Source organism: Dipodomys merriami, unplaced genomic scaffold (assembly GCF_024711535.1).
Source record: "Dipodomys merriami isolate MVZ:Mamm:240054 unplaced genomic scaffold, mDipMer1.0.p SCAF_1, whole genome shotgun sequence".
Classification (NCBI taxonomy): Eukaryota; Metazoa; Chordata; class Mammalia; order Rodentia; family Heteromyidae; genus Dipodomys; species Dipodomys merriami.
The window spans coordinates 29,929,063-29,945,154 of record NW_027202270.1 but is presented as its reverse complement, the minus strand read 5'-3'; the positions used below and the strand labels follow the sequence as shown (position 1 = coordinate 29,945,154).

Genomic DNA, 16,092 nt, shown 5'->3' with positions numbered 1-16,092 from the left:
TCACATTTATCTGAAGAAGGGACTACAATGAAATATAATTATTACATAATCATAGTGATTTTTGGAATATTCTCAAGGTCTGGGTGTTTTTCATAGAGGTAATCAATATACAGTGGCTTATGGAAAGATTCTTAGGTTTCAGAAATAGTATGTTTAAATTATACTAAATTTTTAATAATTTTTATGTGTTTACATAGCAAAAAATAATGTTCACTTTTTATTTCAGAGCCCTGTAAGACAGGGAGATATTGAAAGTTTGTAGATTAAGGAAATTTAGAGATTAGATGATCAGCTCCATATAACACAGGTGAATTAGTAGCCAATTTTCTTGGCTTTGAATTTGAGTATGTGTTTTTTTGTTTTTTTTTAATTTTTATTTTTTTTATTGTGAAAATACTGTACAGAGGGGTTACAATTACATGGGCAAGATAATGAGTACATTTCTTATCAAGCATTGTAACCTCCTCCTTTGTTTCCCCTTCCCATCCATTCCCATCCTCCCTCCACCCCCCCCCCAATCCTCCCCGTCCCCCCCAAGTATGTGTTTTTTTTTGGGAGACAACAAAGGAGACACCAGAAGAGCCACTCATGTTTGGTGCTGTTTTTTACCTTTAAAGAACTACGTTGGGCTGGGAATGTGGCTTAGTGGCAGAGTACTTGCCTAGTATGCATGAAGCCCTCAATTCAATTCCTCACTACCACATAAACAGAAAAGGCCAGCAGTGCCACTGTAGCTCAAGTGGTAGAGTGCTAGCCTTGAGCAAAAGAGGCTCAGGCATATCACTCAGGCCCTGAGTTTAAGCCCCAGTACTTGCAAAAAGCCCCCAAAAACATGTAGGTTTATTACACAGAAACCATTTGTCGCAGAATATTGCTATATTACTTTAAAAAAACAATTGATGATGCTCATGCCTATGGACTTTGCCTTCACCTTTTGGTTTTCTTTTGGTGATTATCTTTTCTCCTTCTGAACACACTGAGGAATCTATAAGGCAGACCATTAGTGTTTAAGAAACAAATGACAAACATTAAGTCAATACTAAGTATTCTATTTTTAACTCAGTTTTAAATGACTTTGGAAATAGTATACATATACTTGTATATTGAAAGTGAATTAATTTGACAGTATCAAGTGAATTTACTTATATTTTGTGTTTTCATTAAAAACAGGGCAGTTGAAAATAATAGTTTCTGTCTCCTCTGAAATAAGACTCTAATATTATATACTTATGAATCATCTACATGTGCATATAAGAAAGAAACCATAGGCATTTATCTAAATGTCCAAAAACCAGCCCATATTAAAGCCACCAGCACAACCTTGTTCATTGCAGCATTGTTTACCATAGCTAAGGTATAGAATCAACCCAGATGCCTCTCAGTGGACAAATGGATCAAGAAAATGTGGTATATATTCACAATGAAATTCTGTGCTTCCATCAGAAAGAATGATATTTCTTCATTTATAAGGAAATGGACAGAAATTACACTAACTGAAGTAAGCCAGACCCAAAGAAACATAGGATGCCTGGTTTCCCTCATTTGTAATAATTAGAATGTGCCTGTAAATCTACAAGTAAATCCAATGGATAGTAAAAGACAAATAATTATACTTGGACATGATTAATTAAACAACACTTTAAACATTTACACAGTGAGAACAAAAGAGGATATTCGTAGGAGTGGATCACAAGGGCTCAATAGCTATGTGCATATGATCATATAAGCTAGTGCTCTACCACTCTGAGCCACAGCACAACTTCTGGTTATCTGGTGGTTAATGGGAGATAAGATTCTCATGGACTTTCCTGCCCAGGCTGGCTTTGAACTTCAATCCTCAGATCTTAGCCTCCTGAGTAGCTAGGATTACAGGCATGAGCCACAGGTACCTACCACAGGAGTTTTTTTTTTTTTTTTTTAATTGTACTATTTGCAGTTCTTCTTTTGTTTCTTTTCTTTTCCTTTGGGTTATTCTCTTTTGTCACTTAAAAAAAAATTCTGTATCCTTTGTCTTGTATCTGATTTGGGGAGGGGAAGAGGAAGCACCAAAAAATGGTGGGACAAAGAGTGATCCAACTCAGCAGTGATACTCACTAGACACTATGTTGGAAATGAACTATACAACTTGGGGGGAAGGGGAAATGGGAGGGGAAAAACTGGGAGAGAATGAGGGAGGAGGTTACCCTCCTTATTACCTGACCTATGTAACTGTAAGCCCCCTATACATTACCTTTACAATAAAATTAAAAAAAAGAAGCCACAGAATATCTGGATAGAATAAAAAAGTTTCTATAAGATTTGGTATAAAAATGCAGTTCATTTAAGTGACAGAGATTTACTTTTTTTTTAATGAATAAGGGTTTATTCAAGAAAACTATAAAAAAGTCTAATTAGTTGCTGTACACATAAGTTCATATGTAGTTTTAGAGATTTTCTTTTAATATTTCAATACTTTCATTTGCTTTCCTTTATATTATAGGGTAGATGATATGCCTCCGGGAATATCTCTGCTTCCTGATAATATTCTTCAGGTTCTGAGGATCCAGCTACTACAGTGTGTTCAGAAAACAGCTGATGGTTTAGAGGAACAACAACAAGCCTTGTCAATTTTGCTTGTCAAGTTCTTCATTATTCTTTGCAGGTATCTGGCATAAAAGTAATTATTAGTTAAAAAATGATTACTGGGGCTGGGAAGGTGGCTCAGTGGTAGAGTACTTGCCTTGCATGCATGAGGCCCTGGGTTCGATTCCTCAGCACCACATAAGCAGAAAAAGCCAGAAGTGGCGCTGTAGCTCAAATGGTAGAGCACTATCCTTGAGCTGAAGAGCTGAGGGACAGTGCCCAGGCCCAGAGTTCAAGCCCCAAGACCACCCCCCCCCAAAAAAAAAGATTATTACCATAACAATACACATTATTTACTAATAATGTTTGTTGTTTATATGGATCTTTAAAGAGTGTTGTTGTTTGTTGATGTATTAGAAAACTTTTTAATTAGTATACCAAATTATAGAGATACTCAGCCAAAACTTTTTAATGTGATTTTAGAGTAAAGACAGTAACAGAAGTTTTTACTTCTGTAAGAAATAATTACACCAGTATTTTTAGTATTATTCAAACTTGTAAATATATGTACTTTTAGCTGGGCACTGGTAGCTCACGCCTGGAATCCTAGCTACTGAGGAGGCTGAGATCTGAGGATTATGGCTCAAAGTCAGCTGGGCAGGAAAGTCTGTGAATCTCCTATCTATAATTGACTAGCAAAAAGCCAGATGTAGCAATATGGTCCTAGCACTCTATAGAGTGCTACCCTTGAGCAAGAAAGCTACGAGACAGCTCCCAGGCACTGAGTTTGAGCTCTACGACCAGTACATACATACACAAAAGTGTACATATATATGTATATATGTATATATACATATATATGCACACACACAAACATTTTTTTTTTGGTGCTTGTGGGAATTGAACCTAGAGCTTCATGTATACTATGTCACTGCTGTGCCACTACCTCCCTATCTCTGAAAAGTACATTTTTATCACCATATTTTATATTTGTAAAACTATACCCATCAACTCTTTGATTTTGTCAACAGGGTACAATTGTACTAAATCTTATATTTTCCAGATTTGTAGATTAGGTCTTTGGCATTTAAATTTTGGTTTACTTAAATATCAACTAGAAAGATTAATTATAATTACAGATCATTACTTACGGAAAAGGCTTAGACACTTGGTACTGGTGGCTTATACTTATAGTTCTAGTTATTTAGGATACTGTGATCTGAGAATCATGGTCCAAAGCCAGCCTGAGAAACAATATATGTGACTCTTATCTTTAGTTAATCAGCCTTAGGTGTGGCTCAAACGATAGAGTGCCCAATGTGAAAAAAAAGCTGAGCCAGAGCTCAAGGCCTGGAATTCAGTTCCTAGTAGGTGCACTTGGACATATACACACACAGTATTTAAATATCTGAATGTATAAAAATATACATAAGGATTTGAAAACTTGGGGTTCACCTCTGTAATCCTAGCTATTCAGGAGGCTGAGATCTGAAGATCGTGGTTTGAAGCCAGCCGGAGCAGAAAAGCCCATCAGTCTTTTATCTTCAATAAAACACTCAGAAAAAGCTGGAAGTGGCAATGTGGCTTAAGTGGTAGAATGCCAGTAGAATGACAGTGCCTAGGCTCTGAATTCAAGCCCTAGGACTGGCAAAAAGAAAAGAAAAGAAATTGTGTTGGAGGTATAATATGCCTCTTGAAATCTGTAATCTGTAGGAAATGACTTCTATAATATACGCTGCTTTAGAAATACAATTAGTAGCTGAATGGCATCCTAATTTACCTTGTAGTCATGTTTTCCTTAGTTGTTTATTGCTTTTAATTACAAAAATTATGGAATGAGTAAGTAGTTGGTCAAACATTTTATCTCCAGGAACCTTAAATATATGTCTGTTTTCATGTTCATCCTTATCCTTAAATTATAGGTGGAAAAACATAAAAATTACAAAGGCAGAGTGGAACTGCTTTAGTTGAGATTTCCTCTGAATTGTAAATTTGCTACATTTTCTTCTGTTGTTAATGGTCTACTGTCTTACCAAACTAAAACATTCTTTAGTTTTTAATTTTTATTTTTTATTAACCTTAAGTAGTTGGGCAAAGTGGTTTTGACTCAACATGTCAATTTGTGAGTACAGTGCATTTTGATCAATGTTATCTCTAATAACTTTTACATAATTGTTTTAAATTCAGTATGTTTTGAGGTTGATAATAGAATGAAGCATAGGAATGCTCACCACATTTTTTTGGTTGAAATTTTCTTTAGTAGTAGTAGATAGTCTTTGGTGATAAATTTAGTATTGAGTAGCCACCAGTTACAGATCATATTTCTAGAGACTTCACTTTAGTTTTCAAGCTACTTTTAAAAGTTTCACTTTTTTTCCCTTCAGCACTGTGGTTTGAGCGCAGGTCCTTGCAGTCTACCACTGGAGCCACATCCCACATGTTCAGAGACGTTTAGATTAACATAAAACCTACAAAGCACAAAGATTTCTAGGTATCTTCTCTCCCTTTCCCTTGTTACTACCATCTTGCATTAGTGCAGTACTTCTATTAGGATGGATCAGTATCCTTAAAGGATATTAAAGCATGAAACAATATCAACTAAAGTCTGTACTGTATGTTAGGGTTTGTGTTTGTGCTTTATATTTCTATAGGTTTTGACAAATGCTTTAGTTAAAGTTTACAGTGTTCATTAGGGTTCACCATTTGTGTTATACAGTTATCTGATTAAGACAAATGAATATTGTCATGTAGGCACCATTATGGTATTATTCAGAATAGTTCACCTTCTTAAAACTGGCTTGTGTTCCATCTGTTCAAATCTGCTGCCATCCTATCCCCTGTACCAATCTCTAGCAACTAGTAATCTTTGTATTGTATGTATAGTTTTTCCATTTCTAGAATGTCATGTATTTAGAATCATGCAGTATAAAACCTTTTATAGACTAGATTCTTTTGCATATGCAGTCTTCTATGTCTTTTTTTATGACCTGAGAGCACATTTCTTTTTAATCACTGAAGATGATGATACTTATAGATGCACAAGTTTATTCATTCACATATTGGAGGATGTCTTGATTAATTTTAGCATGTTATAAATTGCTATTTATGTATGGGGTTTGCATGGGTATGAGTTTTCACCTGAGTTAGGTAAATTCCTAGGAGCATAATTGTTGTTTCATATGGTAAGCTTGTGTCAGAAACTGCCTCATATGGCTGTAGACATATTTACATTCTCATTGGCAGTTCATGAGAGTTCCTCTTGTTCCCCATCCTTTCCAGATGATGTTATTGTGTCAGTTACTTTTTCTGTTACTAGGGTTTGAACTCAGTACTGTGAACTTGCTAGGCAAGCACCTACCCCTTAAGCAACACTTCATCCCCTTTTGCTCTAGTTTATTTTTCAGATAGTGTTTCCATCCTTTACTATCTTGGGCCACAGTCCTACTACCTCCACTTCTGGTTTATCTGAGATTACAGCTCTGTGCTACCACAGCCAGCCTTGTAATAGTTACTTTTCATCATTTCTGTGATTACATACCTGATGGAAACAAATAAAACAAATGAAGGGAGAAACTAATTATTTTAACTCATTGTTTCAGAGGGTTCCATCCATGATTTTTGGGTCCATGCACTCAGACAGAAAGTCATGGTGCAGGAATGTGTGGCAGAGGAGGTTCTTACATCATGGCAGACAAAGCAGAGAATATGATGTTATAGGAAGGCCAGGACAATATATAGCCCCAAGAACAACCCTTTCCTCCCCACCCAGGCCAGGCACTAGTGGCTCAGGCCTGTAATTCTAGTGGCTCCGCATGTGAGATCTGAGATGGAGTTTCATGCCAGCCCTGACAAATTTCTGAGACTCTTATATCCAATTAACCAGCAAAATGCTGCAAATAGAAGGGTGGCCTAAGTGTTAGAGTGCCAGCCTTGAGTGAAAATGCCAAATGACAAGTCCCTGAGTTCAAGCCCTACTACCAGCACAGAACAAACCAACAAAACAAACTTATTCCAGTTAAGCCTCATTTTTTGGGGGGGGGGGTCTGGTCGTGGGGCCTGAACTCTGGGCCTGGGCACTGTCCCTCAGCTCTTCAGCTCAAGGCTAGTGCTCTACCACTTGAGCCACAGCGCCACTTCTGGCTTTTTTCTTTTTGCTTATGTGGTGCTGAGGAATCGAACCCAGGGCCTCAGGCATGCAAGGCAAGAGCTCTACCACTGAGCCACCTTCCCAGCCCAGAGTTTTTTTTTTTGTTTTTGTTTTTTTTATCAGCTCACTTACTTGAACATTTTCTTAGTTTATGACTTGTCTTCATTCTTGTATTTTAGTCTTTTATAGAATAGGAGATTTTTATTTTAATCAAATTGAAGTAATCAGTTTTCCTACATGGATTGTGTTCCTTTTTTTTGTATCTACAAAAATCATTAGAAAATACAAATCTACTTAGATTTCATCTGTATATATTTTTTGTTCCATATTGGGGCTTGATCTCAAGGCCTGGGCACTATCCCTTAGTTTAGCTTTTTCACTCAAGGCTTGCACTTTATCACTTGAGCCACAGTTTCCCTTCTAGCTTTTTGGGTGGTTAATTGAAGATCAGAGTCTAATGGATTTTCTATCTGAATTAGCTTTGAACCTTAGTCCTCAGATCTCAGCCTCCTGAGTAGTTAAGGTTACAGATATGAGTTACTGGCACCTGGCTTCTATATTCTCTTATAATATTATTAGCATTCATTTCACTTGTTTTTAGTTATAATCACCAATATATGTCTGTGTTATTTTGTATAAAGTATAATGTTAAATCTATTAAGAATTAAATATTGTATTTTGTCCTTTTCCTTCTTAAATTCTCTTCCTTTTCGTTATGTAGTCTCTAATGGATCTAAGAAATGTTGGTTTTCAGTTTATTCAGCTTTTTTTCTCACTGTGATCATTAGAATAATGACTTCTCTTTTCACATTAGGTCAGAAAAGAAAAGTGTATTTTTTTTTGGGGGGGGGGGTCTGGTCGTGGGGCCTGAACTCTGGGCCTGGGCCACAGCGCCACTTCCAGCTTTTTTCTTTTTGCTTATGTGGTGCTGAGGAATCGAACCCAGGGCCTCAGGCATGCAAGGCAAGCGCTCTACCACTGAGCCACCTTCCCAGCCCCGAAAAGTGCAATTATTTTATGACAATTCAAATTTAAGAGGCAGGGGAACAAAGGAATATAGGCAGGGCTGGAACTATGTATATAGTCTAAACTGACAGTTTCATACTTTGAAGTTTTAATACTTCATCTATAAAGATATTTTGAAAATTTTAATATATGTATACTGTACTACTACCTTGGGTACTTTTCAGTCATAGCTATAAGGGCTATTTATGAAGTTATAGCTAAAAGATTTCCTATTAAATATAAAAATAATATAAAACTAAATGAAACCAAATAACTTCTGACCAATAAATTTAATTCTACATGTGTATTAATCAGTTAACTATATTTTCCTTTTATTTTGACTTATGTCTTTCTATACCAATTCAGCTTTAACTTTGTGTTATAATTTAATATGTAAACTTTATTAAGAGATTTTATATTGACTTTTATTTTGACTTATGTCTTTCTATACCAATTCAGCTTTAACTTTGTGTTATAATTTAATATGTAAACTTTATTAAGAGATTTTATATGCCATATGACCCACTCATTTAAAATGTATCATTTAATGGTTTTGTATAGTACAGAATTGTGCTATCACCACAGTCAATTTTAGAACATATGCACCCGCCCATTAACAATCACTCCCGGTTCATCTTTCTCCATCCCCTGGAAACCAGTGGTCTACTTTGTGTTCTAAATATAACAGAGAAATAAAACCATGCACTATGTGGTCTTTTGTAACTGATAGCTTGTATTTAACATGTTTCAAGGTTCATAAATGTTGTAGAATATATTTATATTTCATTTGTTTGCATGGCTGAATTCCATTTGCAGCTACATCACACTTTATTCATTCATCAGTTGATGGACATTTAGTTTATTTAGTTTTACTTTTTGGCTGTCATCAATACTGTTGTTGTGAACAGTCTTAGAAGTTTTTGTATAGATACTATTTTCTTTTGCCCAGGAGTAAAATTGTCGGGTTACTATTTGAGAAAATGCCAGACTGTTATTCTGAATAACTATACCATTTGACATTCTCATCAGCAGTATATGAAGATTTTAGTTTTTTTCTGCATTCTTTTTTTTGTTATTGTTGGTTATGGGGCTTGAACTCAGGGCCTGGGCACTGTCCCTCAGCTCTTCAGCTCGAGGCTAGCATTCTACCACTTGAGCCACAGCGCCATTTCCAGCTTTTTCTGTTTATGTGATGCTGAGGAATCGAACCCAGGGCCTCATGCATGTGAGCCAAGCACTCTACCACTGAGCGACCTTCCCAGCCCTTTTTCTACATTCTTATCTTACATCACTTGTCTATGTCTTCGTTAGTCTTATTAGTGGCTATAAAGTGTAATCTCATTGTGGTTTTGCTCCAGCTAGCACTCTAGCACTTGAGCCACAGTGTTACTTCCTGCTTTTTCTGTGATTTAATTGGAGATAAAAAAAATCTCACAGACTTTCCTGCCCAGGCTGGCTTTGAACCATGATCTTCAGATCTCAACCTCCTGACTAGCTAGGATCACAGACCACTGGTGCTTGGCTTAAAAGAAACTTTTAGTGGAACTGGTTCTTGAATGCAGGGCCTCATGCTTGCTAAGGAGGCATTCTACCACTGAGCCATTCCTCTAGACCTTTTTTTAAATTACATAGGGGTCTTGGTTTTTTCAGTTGTTTTTCTGCCCAGGCCTTCTGAGCTTCAGTGTTTCTGTTTTGCCTTTTGTTTTGTAGTTAGCATAACAAGTATATGCCACTTAGTCTACCTATGAGTGGTATAAACTTTTTGCCTGGGTTAGTTTTAGACTACTATTCTCCTGATGTCCCCTTCAGAGTTGCTAAAATTATAGATATGTTACCACTTGACTTTAATTTTTTTCTTAGTTTCTACTTCATTTTAAGATATAAAGTATTTTGTCAGAACATAAAATTAATAAACCTTTTAAATATGTATATATATGCTACATTGTAAATAATAGCATATTATATGCTATACCTTAATCTTAGGAAATGGAATAAAATTAGGATTTTGGGGGATAGGGGAGCTTGAACTCAGAGCATTGTCCTTGAGCTTTTTCACTCAAGGCTAGTGTTCTATCATTTATTTTTATTTTTATTTTTTTTTGGATCCGGTCGTGGGAACTGAACTCTGGGCCTGGGCGCTGTCCCTCAGCTCTTCAGTTCAAGGCTAGCACTCTACCACTTGAGCCACAGCGCCACTTCCGGCTTTTTTCTTTTTTTTTTTTTTTTTTTTTTTTGGTCGGCCGTGGGGCTTGAACTCTGGGCCTGGGCGCTGTCCCTCAGCTCTTCAGCTCAAGGCGAGCGCTCTACCACTTGAGCTACAGCGCCACTTCCGGTTTTCTGGTGGTTTATTGGAGATAGGAGTCTCACGGTCTCTCCTGCCCGGGCTGGCTTTGAACCGCGATCCTCAGATCTCAGCCTCCTGAGTAGCTAGGATTACAGGCGTGAGCCACCAGCGCCCGGCTCCGGCTTTTTTCTTTTTGCTTATGTGGTGCTGAGGAATCGAACCCAGGGCTTCAGTCATGCTAGGCAGTCGCTCTACCACTGAGCCATCTTCCCAGCCCTAGTGTTCTATCATTTAAACAATAGCTTCACTTCTGGCCTTTTTTGGTAGTTAATTGGAAATAATAATCTCATGGACTTTTCTGCTGGGGCTGACTTTCAACTACAGTCTTTAGGTATCAGACTTCAGAGTAGCTAGAATTACAGATATGAGCCACAACCACCTAGTAGGGATTTTTTGTTTGTTTGTTTTTTGTTTCTTTTTGGAGGCCGGTCGTGGGGCCTGAACTCTGGGCCTGGGCGCTGTCCCTCAGCTCTTCAGCTCAAGGCTAGCGCTCTACCACTTGAGCCACAGTGCCACTTCCAGCTTTTTTCTTTTTGCTTATGTGGGGCTGAGGAATCGAACCCAGGGCCTCATGCATGCAAGGCAAGCGCTCTACCACTGAGCCACCTTCCCAGCCCCAGTAGGGATTTAAAAAAAAAATTAAACACCAAGAACTTATTGGCCTTCTACTTTCAACAGGATGTGATACTATGTGCTCTTACACTATATAGAGATGGTGCATCTATTACAGATTTAAAACATTTGAGAAAATACAACATAAATCTAAAAAGAAAACTAAAATTAATAAATCAAAGTGAACCTGTAAAAGTGTGTGGTATTATGAGAATAGTGCTTACAAAAACTAAACCATGTGAATCTCTATGGGGGAAACCTCTAAGGAAATAATTTAGATCTGAGTGATTGCTTATATTTGGGTTGTATACACTATTGGTGGTTTTTTTCTACTTGTACTGTAGAAAAATTAGAACATGTCATTTTCTGTAAGAAAAACATCAAAATTTAATGTGTGATATGTAAGTTAGAAGTTGTTTCCGGAGCTGGAATTTGGTTAGTGGTAGAGTGCTTGCCTACATGCATGAAAACCTGGGTTCAGTTCCCAAGTACCACATACACAGAAAAAGCCAGAAATGTTGCTGTGGCTCAAGTGGTAGACTGCTAGCCTTGAGCAAAAGAAGCCCAGGCCCTGAGTTCAAGTCCCAGGACTGGCAAAAAAAAAAAGAAAAAAAAAGTTGTTTCCATTTTTCTATAAAAGAAATTTAATTATATACTAGAGAAAATTAGAAATATATAGGAAAAATTAGAATTTTATTTTTTCTTTTTGCCAGTCCTGGGGCTTGAACTCAGGGCCTAAGCGTGGTCTCTGAGACTCTGTGCTCAAGGCTAGTGCTCTTCCACTTGAGCCACAGTGCCATTTCAGGCTTTTTCTTAGTAGTTTGTCATAGGTAAGAGTCTCACAGACATTTTTGCCAGGGCTGGCTTTTAACTGCAATCCTCAAATCTTAGCCTCCTAACTAGCTAAGATTATAGGAGTGAGCCACTGACACCTGGCTTAGAAATTTTTTCTTAGTTTTCTAAAATGATAGATCTGAGATCGTATGATCTTGTAAAATACTTTATATCATAAATTTTTTTATTTATAGTGTTAAGTGGTATTTAAGGTTTATTTGATATTTTTAGTAGAAAAGATTATATAGGCATATTGATTTTATGTTATAATAAATAATATATTTGTACTTTGTCAACATCTATTCTCAGAATTTAAGCAGAACATATGAGGATGCATTTTGTTCACCATTTGTATAAGATATATTTTCCTTACAGAAATCTTTCAAATGTAGAAGAAATTGGGACTTGCTCTTATATTAACCATGTCATCACCATGACAACACTCTATATTCAGCAAGTAGGTGTGAACTAATATATTCCTTTTTGTTGCTTTGTTAAGGCCAAGTTTTCCTATAGCTAATATAGTTAAATGTTTTCATAAAAGGTAATTGAAAAAAGAATTAAAATTATCATTGGGTAATCTATGTTTCAGAAGAAATGTTACATGCTGTCTAAAGAAAGGCAAGTTTTTATTAGTATTTTATTATTTAATTTTTTTTCTTACATTAGTTATACCAAAGGGGATTATATTACTATTTATTCACACCTGTTTATAATATGTTTTGATCGATGTTGCTTTAATTTAAGTGTTAAAGTGTTTTATAAATAAGTAATAGTTTGTGATTTTTATGTATGTATATACATATAAAACATATCACCAAATTTCTTGCTGAAAATAATTTTTTTCTAAAGGTGTTTGATTACCTGTTATAAATGATTCTAGAAAAAATTTAAAACTTAAGAAAGTATATCCAATCTACTGGTTAAACACTTCTTTCAGATTCATAGGGGAAGTTAAGCTTATTTGAATAAAAATAATTTATTGTTAGATGATGAATAAGTCATGTCTTTGATTTTATGTTTAACTTCATTCTAGTTAAAAAGCAAACAAAAGGAGAAGGAAATGGCAGATCAGACATCTATTGAAGAATTTGTGATCCATGCATTGGCATTTTGTGAAAGTTTGTATGATCCATATAGGAATTGGAGACATAGAATTTCGGGGTATGTTCTATAAGTCATAATGATCATTTAAAATCTGAATGTGATTCTTTAAAGAATGTCTACTCTAAAAAAAAATCTCTATAAAAGCAACTGGAAAGATATGTATAAAACTTAAGGGTTTAACTGTGAAGTAGAGAATTATGTCAGTGGTAATAATAGCCTTTCAGATATTGTGAACATTAGTGAATACTGATAATTTGATAAGAGATGTTGAAAACACAGATATTAATATCATATAAAGTCCAGTTTATCAAGAGAAGATTTCATATATGTATTTTTTGGCATATTTTAATATATGTATAGCTTTGTGGTAATGTGCATACAAGGCCTTTGATTTGTTCTCCAGCACTCCTAGACACCCAACACAACCCACAAATTGTGTATTTGAAAGTATTTTTTAACAATGTATTGCCTATTTGAAACATTTATTAATGCTATTTATTTATTTAGGTTCTGGAGATTGAATTTCACTTAAAAATTTTGAATCCTTTATCAGTCAAGATGGTTAAGTTAGGAAAACAAATCACACTAGCTATTTTTTAAAGTTATAATTTCTTATATTTATTTTAAAAATATATTGTATAGGATATATTGAACAGATACAAGAGGCCTGTGAAGGAAAATGGGGCTGGGTACCAGTGGCCCATAAATGCAATTCTAGCTACTGAAGAGACTGAGATATGAGGATGCTGGTTTGAAATGAGCTGGAGGCAGGTTAAATTTTACCTCAAGATTCTTTTTTTTTTTTTTTTTTTTGTCGGTCGTGGGGCTTGAACTCTGGGCCTGGGCATTGTCCCTCAGCTCTTCAACTCAAGGCGAGCGCTCTTCCACTTGAGCTACAGCGCCACTTCCTACCTCAAGATTCTTATTGCCAAATAACCAGCAGGATCTAGAAGTGTGGCTTAAGTGGACATGACTAGCTATGAGTGCAGAAAGTCAGTGAGAGGATGAGGCCCTAAATTTGAGCCATAGTACCAGCACAAAAAAGGAAAATGGGACCCCAAGATAATAATACAGAGATAATGAGTTCAAGAAAGCTACTTTTCTTGAAGCTGTGGGAACAGAGTGAATAGACTGGAGAATCTAGATGTTAAAAGCCCTGTAACACTGGGCTTAACTGTGTGAGGAAGGAGCATTACATTGCTTGTGCTGGTATGACTGATTAGTTGAGAAGCAGGATTATTCTGGACTACTGAAGTTACACTGAAGCCAGGAGCTAACTGGTTTTGCTTTAGTTAAGAACTGTTGTAGGACCTCAGACCCAGAGTTCAAGTGCCCAGACCCAGAGTTCAAGCCCCAGGATCAGCAAAAATAAATAATTAAAAATAAAAAAATCAACATTTTATTACTAGGTGGTTTTTACAGGCTTTCTAGATTTTCTAGAGCAGTATATCTTCATTTTGAATAAGCTCCCATTAGATGATAGGGAAGATTTGAGAATAAAGAAAACCTATATGGACCATGTAGCAATATACTTTCTAGGTATGCCATAATGTATTTTATTGAAGTAATACATTTTGTTGAGGTAATTTGGAAAGATGTTGTCAGAAGATATAAAATTTCACTTAGGAGTAAATTTAAAAGATCTGGTTATATAACATGTGACTACAGTTAATAACAATACATTTGAAAATTGCTAATATATAGTAGTTTTTATGTTGTTTTCACCACAAAAAAGTATGAGGGGTAATGCACTTGTTAGTTTCATTTAATCATTGCTATATATGTATTTCAAAAGATTATATTGTACACTACAAATATACATAGGATTTTTGACAAGTATGTATCCATTAGTTAAAGCAAGAAGTATGAAATAGAAGTAATGGAAACATGTACTCTAGTTACTAAATATACCAGTCTTCTCTGTATTTTGACATTCACTTTACACCTTGAGAAATACCATTATCCCTGTATTAGATGGTTTTTTCTAGAGAAAAATCAATAGGAGAGTAGTATTCCTATATAAGGAGGGATTGGGAGATACTTGAATGAGAATTGACTCACATAATTATGGAAGCAAGTCCAAATCTGAAGTGCGGATTAGCAGACTTGAGAACCAAGAGCTAGTAATATATTATCAGTCTAAAGTGTCTCATGGGATATACATGAGAGCCAGAGGTACAGATGAAGTACTGACTGAGTCAGTCTTCTAGAGTGTTCTCTCTTGTTTAGGCCAGTCTTTTTCTTTCTCTTCATACTTTTAACCTGAGTGGATGAATCCCACTTATATTATGGAAGAAAATAAGTTTCATCTAAAGTACGTGAATTTGCCAGTTAATCTTTTTTAAAATTTTGGGGTGTGTGTGTGTGTGTGTGTGTGTGTGTGTGTGTGTGTGTGTGTGTGTGTGTGTGTGTGTGTGTGTGTGTGTGTGTGTGTGTGTGTGTGTGTGTGTGTGTGTGTGTGTGTGTGTGTGTGTGTGTGTGTGTGTGTGTGTGTCTGTGTGTCTGTGTGTCTGTGTGTGTCTGTGTGTCTGTGTGTGTCTGTGTGTGTGTGTCTGTGTGTGTGTGTCTGTGTGTGTCTGTGTGTGTGTCTGTGTGTGTCTGTGTGTGTGTGTCTGTGTGTGTCTGTGTGTGTCTGTGTGTGTCTGTGTGTGTGTCTGTTTGTGTGTCTGTGTGTCTGTGTGTTCCTGAGGCTTGAGCAGGGTCTGGGCTCTGTCTCTGAGCTTTTTGCTCAAGGCTAGGACCCTACACTTGAACCACAGCTCCACTTCCAGTGTTTTGGTAGTTAATTGGAGATGGGAATGTCACAAATTTTCCTATCCAGACTGGCTTTGAACTGCGATCCTTAGATCTCAGTCTCCTGAGTAACTGGAATTACAGGTATGAACCACTGTAGCCTGGCAGTTGACTTTTGTTGTTGTTGTTGGTGGAGCTGTCCTTGAGCTCTTCTGCTCAAGGCTAACGCTCTACCACTTTGTGCCACAACTCCACTTCTGGTTTGCTGACAGTTAATTGGAAATAAGAGTCTCATGGACTTCTCTGCCCACGCTGGCTTTAAACCTCAATCCCCAGATCTCAGCCTCCTGAATGGCTAGGATTACAGGTGTGAACTACCTATGAACTGTCTGTGTTGAATTTTTAGTATGTCCCTTTTTCCAGGAAGGAAGTTTATACTTCTTCTGCAAATATTTTGTATCAAATTGGCTAAATTGTGCTGTCGTAACAAACAAGGGGCTTAGAATTAACAAAGTTTATTTCTTGTTTATACTGTTTATTTTAGTGGGTAGATAGGGAACCTCTCTACTTATCCTGGTCACTCAAATTCTAAACTAATAAAACAACCAACATTGTACGCGAGAATGTGCAAGAAGTCTCACATTGGCAATTGAATGCTCTAACAAGAGCAGTATAGCAGGAGGCAGGGAGAGATGGTGAAGGAAATTAGAAGTCATCATTATGTCATCAATAAGTCTGGCTTTTGTAT

At 36.4% G+C, this 16,092-nt stretch overlaps 1 protein-coding gene across 9 annotated transcripts in view; it reads left to right on the top strand.

The window, feature by feature from the left end:
- Nbeal1 (neurobeachin like 1) overlaps positions 1 to 16,092 on the top strand; it is a 179,231-nt gene that overhangs the window by 26,451 nt on the left and 136,688 nt on the right. For 8 of the 9 annotated variants that reach the window (XM_070019171.1, XM_070019152.1, XM_070019144.1 and 5 more), the window contains 3 exons: positions 2,480 to 2,641; positions 11,880 to 11,961; positions 12,541 to 12,668. In XM_070019171.1, the coding sequence (XP_069875272.1) occupies positions 2,480 to 2,641; positions 11,880 to 11,961; positions 12,541 to 12,668 (372 nt within the window). Of the gene's footprint in view, positions 1 to 2,479; positions 2,642 to 11,879; positions 11,962 to 12,540; positions 12,669 to 16,092 lie in introns of those variants that run through there. The other variant, XM_070019180.1, reaches the window with a different exon arrangement.